The sequence below is a fragment of the Struthio camelus genome, chromosome 9 (assembly GCF_040807025.1).
Source record: "Struthio camelus isolate bStrCam1 chromosome 9, bStrCam1.hap1, whole genome shotgun sequence".
NCBI lineage: Eukaryota > Metazoa > Chordata > Aves > Struthioniformes > Struthionidae > Struthio > Struthio camelus.
In genome coordinates, this window is record NC_090950.1 from 23,113,559 (window position 1) to 23,125,889 (window position 12,331).

Consider the following 12,331-nt stretch of genomic DNA (forward strand, 5'->3'; position numbering starts at 1 on the left):
CCATTACCTGAATAGTTACTAAAATCACAAGACCACCATAAATGGTCCCTCTTTATAGTTTTCTTATTTAGGATTTGTTTGAAGAATTAACAGCAATTTACAAACTTCCTTTTAGAAAGGAAATATTTATTTTCTAAATTAATATTACTTTTTTTTATTAGTAGCCCAACCTAATGCTGATTGAAGGCAACAGGAAACTTCTCACGAGTTCAAAGGGCACTGGATCGAATGATAGCTATCTCCTACAAATATAAGAAATATTTAAGTTTTCTTAGTTGGCTAGATTTTTGACCCTCTGGGATATAGCTGAGATTCCCAGGTTCCACTAATCAACAAAATTATGCAAAACTGAAGCAAGGACACTCCTTGGAGACTTGCGCTCAGAAGCTATTAGGGAATAAAGGAGCACAAGCCACAAACCACCATGCACACGTTTCAGAGTCAGCCGGTAGGCAAAAGGCCCTATCCAACCCACGTCCTTCACAGGAGTCTGAATAGCTTGACTAGATTGGGCACGTGGGACAATTAAATTAAGTGGCCTAAATCCCACTGGTTTTCCATAGTGCTCGGCTCCTAAATTATTTAAGCATTTTTGAAAACGTTCCGTATTGGCCTAAAGCACAACTATTCAGCGAGACGAAACTTCTATCAGGAGAGAAAATTCCTTGTCTGGAGGTTCACTCACTTGATGAGAACATAACTGAGATTTTACAACACAAACAAGTTTGATTACAAAGAGCAGAAATATCTTTCAGCTCATAACAGAGCTGTAAAATAACTTTGCAAAAGAACAAGAAAACAAACCTAGCAGCCTAATATACTGAAAATGTCATAATGTGGATTTCACATTACATTGAGGTACTAAAGATATAAAGGAAGCCTGTCGGTGCATTAAAGTCACTGCATCTTACGAATTACTATTATTTAGTTTGTTTAGATTATGATTTCAGTAGAATGACAAAAGAGCTTAAGTTAGTAGATAATGAAACCCTATGACTGTATTTAAATAACAAGCAAGAGTCTCTTAGAATTTAGTCTTTCTCTCCTGGAGATTTTCCAGAATCCTTTGCTATTCACTCCTACGTCCGAGGAAGCATGCCTTTGCTTTTCACTCCTACGTCCGAGGAAGCATGCCTTTGCTTAGGTAGGTTCCGTTGGCAATGATGAATTGAAAGACATTACCTCTTGCTAACAACACCCTAACAGGACATGTTGATCCTCAACACGATCTGCTATGAATAACCTCTGACCATCTACAATTATTTCTCTGCCCTGCTAGTTGTGGCAGTCAAATAAGAGGTGCTATGTGCACTAACACAGGACTTGCAAATCTAGGAGAGGAACTCAGGACCTTTCCGGTTTCCAGGGGAGTACACAATGGTTTCACTGTATATTTAACTCATGGTATAAGTTTTTTGAAATGAGATTTCAGAAATTTTCTCATGTAAACAGTAACATTGCCTTTGCCAGAATATTGATGAGCAGGGACCGCTCATCTGAAGCCCAGTTTTGGGAGGTGTCATCTCCTACCGTTTTCTTTAGATACTTCATTCTTTACTTCAGTCTGCGTGAATAATGACTGGAAACCCAGCTGCTAAACCAGCCAGTCCACCTGCTACCCTGTGTTAATAAGTGTGTAATTACGTTCACTCTCACTGAAGGTCTCATGATTCACCAAGATTTGTCTTCTGTAGAGACATCCACTGAAGAATACAGCGTGCGCATATAATTGTGACCATGGATCCTAATACTGGCAGGATAGACAAAACACTGATTTAGTAACTTTTTGGTATCTCTTCTGCCTAACAATAACATGAACCTGGTCCGTAGGCAGCAAGTTTTCAGTCGAAACTGCTCTAGAAAGTTTACTAAGATTTAAAGCGAGGAGGCTATAATAAATTCCAGTATTAATCCAAGACTCTGTCTGTGATGTTACCTTTTGACACTTTTCAGTGTGATGCTTCATGTTCATAATAGACATAACCCCAGGCAGACCATGGCTACCTCCAGTCTGTACGAATACACAAACTAGGTATGAGATCAAAAATAAAACGTGTGTTTGCCCTACTATCATCAAAGAGATATTTCTCAAACACTGTGTTCACGGACAAGGTTTAAGAGTATAAAATGTTCCCAGTTTTATCTCCGGTATAGTTATGGTCATTACCAGGATGACAATCCCGGATATTTGCTATAGTGCATCACATAAAGACAGAACTGATTCAGTGTCTCCAACCCTTTGCTTATCTAAAGGTAATGAAAGCAAACTCTTTCCTTTTTTAATTTCTGTAGTACAGAGGACAAAAAAAAAAAAAAAAAACTAGACACCTAATTCTAAGATGGCAATATTGTTTCAAAAATACATTTAAAGTATGTGGAAAACGATGGCGTACCTTCCTGAGCTTCTCACACGTCTTTTTCACTTAGGTGTGCAGATATACGAAGGTCTAATTGCAATACTTAAATAATATGTATATACATTCTCTGCTTTCTTAATAAGCATTCATGATTCTTAATTCAAAAATAAGAATTGAGTAGCATTACTTCTTCCATCTGGACCCAATGTCATTTTTAATAGGAAATCTAACCATGCCTGCCCTAACTTGTGCCCTACAACGTTCTTTCTTCAGTCCATCCCGTTTCTTTGATAACTTGCGGTTTATGGCTCCACGTAATCTGCTATCATCCATTTAAAAAGACCCCCAGTTATTACTGTGGGGCTCCCTAAATTACAAATAGAAGCAAGAAGCATCCTCGATATTTTCCACCAAACGTGGGCAGAAACTTGAAAGCATTATGGTGGATCAACAGAAGAGCTATGTTTTTGTCATTCAGTTGGGATGTTGACAAATCCTGTGCTATCTCTACAGATAATACTGCCCCAGTCGAGGCTACCATAGAAAAGAGCTAATATATATTTAACCTCTCAAAGATTCTCTCTATGGATATTCTAGATAATTCCTAAAAGGCTGGGTTTTTCAAGCATTGACTCCATTTGTTCATATATAATCACTATGGAAACAACTTCAGAAGTGACACACACAAACCCATCAAAACGAAGGGAAACACTGCTTACAGCTTATATTATTTGCCTACTTAAGAAATACCGATGAACGGTAAAAACCTGATCAGTGTATTAAAAGGATCAGTATTTTTTTTTTTCTAAAACGGCCTGAAAGCAAGGAGCACGGCCACTAGCCGTGTCATTGATTCAGTCCGCACGACGACGCCTCCCCTAACGGCACGGTTCTGCTTGACTTCAGGTTGCACTAACCTTTACACGGGCCTTGACAGCATTTTTCACGCTACACCACGAGCCGCAGCACATCACCGCGCCGTGTTTTGAGCAGCAGCCTAGCGAGCACTCTGCCTCACTCCCACAAACGCTCCCCAAATAGGCCTTCAGCCCGTTTAAAAATGTTCCACTTTTAACACCCCAGAACCATCTGCATGATTCAGTCAGCTGCCGCCTCGGAGCCAGGAAGATGAAGCATCGCTGCCTGCGCCTCCCCTGCCCACAGGCGAGCCGGCTCGGCTCTGTCTGCTCACGCCGGGGGCGGTCTCCACGCAGGACCGCAGCGCTCGCGTGGGCCGGGCCGCGGCGGCAGGGAGCCGCGGCCGGGGGGAGAGGGGGGGGGCTCCCGCCCTCCCGCCGCCGGCGCCACCATCTTCCTTCCCGTCACCTCGCGGCCTCCCGCCGCCGCCGCCGCCGCCGCTCCCCTCACCGGACTGCGGGGGGGGGGGGAGGGGGAGGGCTGCGGCCTGCGTTTGGCTCCGCCGGGGAAGGGGGGGGCGGAGAGGGCGACCCGCGGCCCAGCTCCACCGCCCCGAGGAAGCCAGGTGCCCCGCGCCCAGCCCCGGGCTCCAAGACCGCTGACATGGCGGGGGAAACGCAGCGCCCACCCCGCCCCGCTCCCCCTCTACCCCGCCCCCCGGCACTGCAGCAGGGGCCGGGTGGGAAACCCCGTGCGCAGGAGCGGGAGGGGGGGGGCGGAGAAGGAGGAAGGAGGGAGACGCAGTCACTCCGTCAATGCTGCAATATCCTTCCGCGAGGAAAAGTAGTGCCAGGCTCCGGCTCACCTCTTGGCCCCGAGAGGCTCAGAAACCTCTGTGGAGGATCTCGTAAAGTGTGTCGAGGGGAAGCTCTTGCGGAGTGGCCTCAAACGGGGGTTTTTCATGGTTTTTTTCCTGTGGTGTGAGACGCATATCCATGCGCGGCGAAGAGCGAAACGAGTCCGGCAGCGGGTGGCTATATAAAGCGGCCGCCGCGGAGGCTTTGCCTTTTCAGTTGAGGACAGAGCTGGTGTTCGGAACATGTCAGGCGGCTCCGCGGATTATAGCAGGTATGGCGCGGCGCACTGCGGCCCTGGGCCCTATATTTTGTACGGTAGGTCGATGAGTTGGGAAAAGGCGGTGGGGCGGGGAAAGGAGCGAGGTGATGTAGGGGCGGGTGGCCGCGCGCGCGAGACGGGGCTCTGAGGGCGGTTAGACAGCGCCCGGCGTCTCGGCTCCTCCCAGTTCTAGATGTTTCCGTCCCGTTTCCTTTTTTCCTCGGGGTTCAGCGAGCCTTTCGTTCCTTTCCCTGGGATTCGTTTCTTCGCCGTTGGCTCTCTTGGTAGCTTTCCTCTCTCCCCCCTTCTCTTCCCCCCCTTCCCCCCCCCCCCCGAAAGGGCTATTTTTATTTTACTCCGCTCGTCGCGTTGCGCTATGGCTTAAAAAGGCAGTTTCATAAAGGTGCCTTTCCCCGAAACCTTTTTTTCTTCTTTTCTCTTTCTCTTTCCGATCCTTCCCCCGCCACCGGTTCCGCCGTTGGTTCGCTCCGGGTTGCGGGCCCGGCTGAGGGCGAGACCATTTTTCTCCGGAGGGGGGAGGGGCGCGGCCCGCTGGGCGTTCGCCCGGCGCCTTCCTCCGCTCGCTCACCGTAGCCGGTTTGCGCAATCCCAGGGGTGGAGCTCTCGCGAGAGTTCCCCGGCTCTGACGCGGCTGGGGCGGGGGGGGGGTGCGTGCCGCAGCGGAGCCGCGGGTCCCCCCCCTCCCCCCCCCGACGCCTGGCGCTGCGGCTGAGCTGGCTTATAGTGCGCAATGGCGACCGTTTCCCTGCCGCTCGCCAGAGCTGCGGAGCCCAGCATGCAGAGCCCCGCCTCGGGCGGATGCCTTCCGTGAGGGGGGCGCTGTGCACTGGGACATGCAGTTGTTGCCGTGTCGGCTAGGTTTTTATAGGAATTAATGTTCATCGGGAGTTGTGCCACGTTGTTGGGGGGGAACGGTTTTCTAAAATCGGAAATCCGCTGTGAAGACTCCCTGCGGAACGAAGGCTTTGACGATCCTGTGTCACACTGAGAACTTTGGTAGTGACTGAAGCTGACTGAGGAATTGGGCTAGTGGCACCCATGCTAGTGGGGAGAGGATAGAAGACTTTGCACTGGCGAAATATCAAAGCACCTGCTAGAAAGATCTTTCACTGGTTCCAGTGTGATGCCAACGTGGCTTTTTGGCAGCCAAAGTGCCAGCTCCCTTCCGTGTGTTATTAACTACTGTGTTCACAGTTTCTTCTTTTTTGGTGACAGAGACCATGGCGGCCCAGAGGGAATGGACCCCGATGGTGTCATTGAGGTGAGCACATGTGATCTGACTTAAGAATTTAATCATTGCTGGAGATAAGTGTGATTGTTGTAATAATTTGACTTTTTTCTTTTTTGCAGAGCAATTGGAATGAGATTGTTGACAATTTTGATGATATGAATTTAAAAGAATCCCTTCTCAGGGGCATTTATGCTTATGGTTTTGAGAAGCCTTCAGCTATTCAGCAGAGAGCTATTATTCCATGTATCAAAGGTATGAAAAGTATAATCGACTCCTTTGTTGTTAACAGCAACATCAGATAATTAGGAAAGTGTTGTAAAATGGCTATACTGTTAGCTTTCTTAGTGTGTGATGTTACTGATTTTTAATCCTTACTGAACAAGTGACATGATGGTACACCATCTTTCGGGACTGACCTGAAATGGAGAGAACTCTTTAATACTGATCACTTATTTCAAAGGGAATAAAATAAAACTAAACATGAATGACCTGTGTGGGAGCAGTAAATGTATATCCTACTTTTTTTAGGGTATGATGTGATTGCTCAAGCTCAGTCAGGTACTGGCAAGACAGCCACATTTGCTATTTCCATCCTGCAGCAGTTGGAGATTGATCTCAAGGAGACCCAAGCACTAGTATTGGCCCCTACCAGAGAACTGGCTCAACAGGTATTGATAGTGTAGTTAAAAAAAAAAAAAAAGCTGCTTGTGTGTTGCATAGGTTTCAGGTTTCACAACTGTGGGACAATTAACAGACTTCTTAAGGGGCTGTAACTAATATCCATTCAGAACCCTTTTTGTGTTGAGTGATGGGGGAAGTAAACTGGCCTCTGTCCCACAAGTTCTCTGCCTGCTTTTGAAAAGTTCAGATGCCATGCATGTGGAGGGTATTCTGGGGCAGGGTTGCAGGTACCAGCTGCTATGCTGTTTATAGTTCTGAAGGAGCATCTTCAGCAGAATGGCAAAATACAAGACATGTTATTCAAGCACAGTGTTCTGAGTGGAAACAAAATGTACTTTTTTGGAAGCTGTTTGAACTTGCGTGCAGTTGTGCAACATGAAAACTGCAGTGCGCATGTGGTCAGTTCATTGTTTTTGTAACTTGTGATGTTTTTCTGACAAATGTTATATTGCATGTTTACTTCACTCTCCCAAGACGTGGTGTTCTGTTTTACTCGGTGGAAGTGCTTGAACAAAGCTATAGGATACTGCAGTTTTTAGGATGAACTGAAAACCTAGCTTGAGTGGATTTAAAAATTAAGAGAATAGAGAATTTTCAAGAGAATTCTTGAAAGGGGACAGAACTCAAAATGGAGTAGAAAATGGATTATATACAGCTTGCTATTTTTCAACTAGAATACACTGCAATGTCCGTGTGTTAAGTGAAGATTCTCCTTAAAAGTAAAACTAAATGTACTAAATTACATATGAGCAAGAACTCTTGGGGGGGGGGGAAATAGTTTTGTGGAGCAGGAACCTCTGATCAGAATGCGTAGTTCTTATACTTTGAAGACATGGGTGAGATGAGACTTGGGTTGAAGCCTGGCATATAGCAGTGCACTTGTTCTATATGGATTTTTTTTTGCAAGTGCCTAACATGCAAGTGTTAAATGTTAAACTTTTGAGTTCATGCCTGGAGGCTGTGTTTTTTAACATAAACGAATATGCAGAGTAGTCACTTTTCTAGCTATATCAACTAGTAAGGGCCAAAATGTAACTTAAGCTTTCCCCTCATTTAAATTCTCTAATTTAGCAGCTTAAATACAAGTGATTGGACAAAATCAGTAGTAACTTTATCTTCACTGTACCTGCATTAGGGTTGCATACTCTTTTCTTTGCTCTGTTCATGTTCAAACTCCATAAGCATCACTGATACAGGGTTTAAAATCTTGACTGTACCAGGAACCACTACTAACAGAAAGCTCTTCTTTTAGATTCAAAAGGTAATTCTCGCCCTTGGAGACTACATGGGTGCAACATGCCATGCTTGTATTGGTGGCACAAATGTTCGCAATGAAATGCAGAAGCTTCAAGCTGAGGCTCCGCACATTGTGGTTGGAACTCCAGGGCGTGTGTTTGATATGCTAAACAGACGCTACCTTTGTAAGTATTGGGTTGAATTTTACTTGTAGTAACAAAGTTAGTCGTGATTAAAAATTATGAATGTCATGCCTTGAAAGAGGACTAAAGAGATGCATTTGCAACCATTGTAGAAAGTTGTCCTGGACTAATTTCGAAAGGACAGTTACTAATAGAAGTATTCAATACACTTTTGAAACTTCATGAATTTTTCTGTTTTAATAGCACCCAAATGGATCAAAATGTTTGTTCTGGATGAAGCTGATGAAATGTTGAGCCGTGGATTCAAGGATCAAATTTATGAGATTTTTCAAAAGTTAAGCACAAACATCCAGGTAAAAAACATTTTTAGTTGAACTGTTTTTATGGGTGGGGATTTAATTAGTGTAGCTGAGGAGAAGTGCTGAATTCTCCATGTCCACGTGAAAACTGTTCTGTGCTGTTCCTGTCTGCCTTGACCTTGCAGGTCAGAATCTGTGGTTTTATGTGGGTAACAGTTTTTACTGACTTTATTGTCAATGATGTCAGCATTCCTGATTGCAGGCAGAGTGACAGATCTGAAGTTGATATCCTAGGTGGTAGTTGACTAACACCGAGTATGCATTTTAGGTCGTGTTGCTGTCAGCTACAATGCCAATGGATGTGTTGGAAGTGACCAAAAAGTTCATGAGAGATCCCATACGTATTCTAGTGAAGAAGGAAGAATTGACTCTGGAGGGTATCAAGCAGTTCTACATTAATGTGGAGAGAGAGGTTTGTATCACTTGTACTTACTCTGGTTAGATGAGCTCAGACAATGAAATTCTTTCGCCTTCTTGTTAAAGCACTGTGCTAAAATTACAGAAATCAAGGCTGTGCTTTGGTTTCTGTAGTAATGCTAGTAGAGTACACGCAAGAAGAAGAAAAACTGCACTGGATCCAAAATGACTAGGGTGGACCTCTTTCTTAATGTCCAGTGTCCTGTGTCTTAAGATTTGGTGCAACAGTTGATGCAGAAACTTCTGCTTGATGTCTTGCTCAGCTTTTGGCATATTGATAAGTACTTACTGGTTCATGTTTACTTGATGATGTGGCTTTTGAGTTCTTAACTCCTTGTTGAGGATTTTTTTTTAAGTCCTGGGTTTTCAACTGCAGCTTGTTTTCTGATCTTGTTTTGTTCAGGAGTGGAAGCTGGACACTCTATGTGATTTATATGAAACGCTGACCATTACGCAGGCTGTTATTTTCCTGAACACAAGGAGAAAAGTAGACTGGCTTACAGAGAAAATGCATGCCAGGGACTTCACAGTCTCGGCTCTGGTGAGAACGGGTATTTTCATGTAACTTCTGATGTGCCATAAACATACTAATAAGTAATCTTGATGAGTGAAAAGCAGGAAAAGTTATGATATGGCTGTGCGGTGCTGTATTATCGTTCCCCCTGCTTAAAGAAAACTGCTTCCTTCTATCCCTACCTGCCTTGCTCCCACAGCAGGTAGGGACGCTGGGTTTCATACATGACTTACTTTTTAAATGATAGTCCAGTACTGGAAATACAGAAACTTCTTTTTTTTTAACTCTACAGCATGGTGATATGGATCAGAAGGAGCGGGATGTTATCATGAGAGAATTTAGATCAGGATCAAGCCGTGTCTTGATCACTACTGACTTGCTGGTGAGTATTAATCTTAGGCTGCACGCTTTTTCTGTGCTGTGCCAAAAGCTTCGTAATTCAGTGAAGGTTCTCATAGCCTGAACTAGTCGGAGCTTCTTGGAAGAGTAAGGACTACGCTCCACTATGGGCTACACAGTTGTAGTTCATCACTAACCATGTGGTCAACAAAAACATGGGGTAAATAATTTAACCTTATGACCTGTGACTTGTATTAAAGATTTTATATTGTTTTGTAGGCTCGTGGCATTGATGTGCAGCAAGTTTCATTGGTTATAAATTATGACCTGCCGACCAATCGTGAAAACTATATTCACAGGTTAGTTTGTTGCTTTTCTAGATGGTACTTTAAACTGAATGCAACTTTTTTCTACATAAATCAGCACAGAACCTCACCTATTTTCCCTTTAGTCCTTTTCGATAATAAAGGAGTGTTACACATCCATTCATAAAGTAACTGCTAAAAAGCTAGCAGAGAATAATTTTACTTGTGCTTTAAAAAGCACTGACTTGACAGTTGTGATCCTGAATTGGGGGAGGAGCAGAACTTTGTTAGACAATAAAAGCAGTGGGAAAACTTAGCTGCGCAACTAGTTCAGTGATGGCTAATCATTCATTGCTGAGATACGGGGGAATTGCCAGCTGCTGAACTGCCTTTGTCATGTATGTTGTGGTGTATGATCACAAAAATATTACATAGCATCTGGAAAGCAATGTTAGCTAGATCTGCAGGTCATAGCTAATTTTCAGTTGCTGCTGATACACTCAGTGACTAGACCAGCTAAGCAGATTAGTTGAACAGTAGAACTGACTTCACTCCTAGTGGTTTAATTGTGTTTGTGTTTTGTGTGTTGTCTTTGCTCTTGGTGGCTCCTTCTACAGTGGGATTCTTTCCTCTGTGGCGTGTGTCTTCTGGTAGCAATTCGAGTTTTTGTTTCCCTAGGTTTAGTTAACTGCTTTTAGTGACTGTCCTTAAATTAAGTAAACTGTACTTTGTTACTTGATGTAAAAAAATACAGGAGTCGATAGCAGCAGTTGATGACACAAGATGGTGCTCAGAAACGGCGTTGACGTAATTTAGGACGTGGATTCGTAAGCGGCACAGTTTGAATAAAGCGAGTCGGTATTTATATATTTCTTTTGTCATGATTATTCACTAAGTTCAAGTTTTGTGAGCCATTTTTGTGTATTTAGCTCTTGCTGAATAGGTGCTTTATTGTGCAGTCTCTACAGGAAGGTAGAACTGATGGTGGGTTGTAACTAAATTGTGATGGTGTTTGACTGGTGCTTACGCAAAAAAGTTGAGCTTGGATTTTTTTCTGTTCTTAAACTAAGTTTTCCCACTGGAAACAGTATGTTCAGTTAAAATTTGTTAGTTGAAGTGTGCTGTTCCATGATACTAGATATAGTTGGATTATGTATGGAATAGTTGCTTCTCTTTTTGAAAGACAGATCTTTTATGCCATATGCTTGGGATTGGATGCATGTGGTACAGGGCTTTAAATTTAGTGAGGGGAGGGAGACTGAACTAAGACTTCATACAAACCACAGTACCAAACATTAAATAAAGATCTTACTTTGCAGCCAAAACAGTAACCTTTTCTGCTCTACTACCTCCATAGGATGGACACTTCTTCTGTACTGTTGGCACTAACTGCTAATTTTTCTTAACCAGACAAGACTTTGGTTAGCAGCTAGTCCTGTAAATACCGCATAAACTGGCCACTGGCAGATAAATGAACAGCAGTTAATGAATGGATCTTACATTTTTAAGCATTTAAGTGCGTTAAAGTAGTTAACATGTGTGTAAATGTCTCTTCTGTTTTGTGCAGAATTGGCCGAGGCGGTCGTTTTGGCAGGAAAGGTGTGGCTATAAATTTTGTCACTGAAGAGGACAAGAGGATTCTGCGGGATATTGAGACTTTCTACAATACTACAGTGGAGGAGATGCCAATGAATGTGGCTGATCTCATTTAATCCCTGGGATGAGATGGTTTTTGAATGCAGTGCTCGCTGTTGCTGAATAGGCGATTCACAACGTGCATTGTGCTTCTTTCTTTGGGGATATATTGAATATTGTCTCAATGCTCATAACGGATCAGAAATACAGATTTTTGATAAGCAAAGCGACTTTTTGTCGTGAGCTCTTGTGGGGAAAGCCATTGGCTTTATCCACTTTAGGGTTAGACTGTTGGGGTTGGGTGGAAAGTCATGGGGTCTGTAAATTTTTTCTTTATTAGAAATTTATTTCCTAGTTCCATAGAAGTGGTTGTATTAGATGTTCTTTATCATTTAATAATTTACTTATGGACTAAAAGATATAAGTGCTGTATAAAATCAGCCAATTATGTTAAACTAGCATACCTTCCTTTATTGTATGTATTTACACTTTAGATTGAATTGGAAAGGCCTTTCAAAATCTCTAAACTTTTATAAGAGCATTAAAATGCATTTTTGTTTGATATGTATTTATTCAATAAAGTATTTAATTAGTGGTAAGTGTGATCTGGACCCTGTTGCTAAGCCCCAGCAAGCAAGCAATCATACTATTGTCTTAGTTAGGGTTAAACCCAGTAAAATTTGCCATATTGCACATGTCTTAATGAAGTTTGAATGTTCAATAAAATACTTCTATATTCACTTTAATTGTCAGGAGCTGCTTCTTGGGTCAGAGGGGGGGTGTCTTGCTCTGGAAGCCTGTGGTGAGCTTGAACTAGGTGTCTGTCTGTGTGGCAGAGCTGGTACAGGAGTGGAGTGACTGTTGAGTGTTTACACTGCTAGTTTGGGGGGGGTGTAGCAATTGAAAAGGTAGACTGCCATTTTATTTGAGTAGAAAGTGGCAGCACTGGGGAGAGGAGCTGTTGCCCTCAGCAGCACCTGCTTTCCTCATTCAATGCTGTATTGTGATTTGAGTGTTTGTTCATTCAGGTAAGTGGAATATAGTCAGTACTTTATGTAAGCAGAATGTAACTGGTATTCAAAATAGCCTATAAGCAAAAAGGCATGGATCTTAAGACTA

At 43.3% G+C, this 12,331-nt stretch overlaps 1 protein-coding gene and 3 non-coding genes across 5 annotated transcripts; all 4 read left to right on the forward strand.

The window, feature by feature from the left end:
- Window positions 1-3,982: 3,982 nt before the first annotated feature.
- EIF4A2 (eukaryotic translation initiation factor 4A2) lies at window positions 3,983-11,952 on the forward strand. 2 transcript variants are annotated; one of them, XR_011142769.1, is made up of 12 exons: window positions 4,209-4,343; window positions 5,568-5,613; window positions 5,703-5,835; window positions 6,112-6,251; window positions 7,517-7,685; window positions 7,887-7,996; window positions 8,271-8,414; window positions 8,823-8,960; window positions 9,226-9,315; window positions 9,552-9,631; window positions 10,332-10,431; window positions 11,145-11,952. XR_011142769.1 is itself a non-coding variant. In XM_068953925.1 (11 exons), exons 1-11 carry the CDS (start codon window positions 4,315-4,317, stop codon window positions 11,287-11,289), a joined length of 1,224 nt encoding a protein of 407 aa, XP_068810026.1. In that variant the 5' UTR covers window positions 3,983-4,314; the 3' UTR covers window positions 11,290-11,952. The 2 variants fall into 2 exon arrangements, 1 of the variants encoding a protein (XP_068810026.1); XM_068953925.1 differs by lacking the exon at window positions 10,332-10,431 and having other exon boundaries at window positions 3,983-4,343.
- Window positions 5,964-6,034, forward strand: LOC138068333 (small nucleolar RNA SNORD2). The gene has a single exon (XR_011143064.1). It is a non-coding gene; the product is annotated as a small nucleolar RNA SNORD2 (small nucleolar RNA).
- LOC138068331 (small nucleolar RNA SNORA81) lies at window positions 8,471-8,649 on the forward strand. Its single transcript, XR_011143062.1, has one exon. It is a non-coding gene; the product is annotated as a small nucleolar RNA SNORA81 (small nucleolar RNA).
- On the forward strand, window positions 9,032-9,159 carry LOC138068323 (small nucleolar RNA SNORA63). Its single transcript, XR_011143054.1, has one exon. It is a non-coding gene; the product is annotated as a small nucleolar RNA SNORA63 (small nucleolar RNA).
- Window positions 11,953-12,331: the final 379 nt, after the last annotated feature.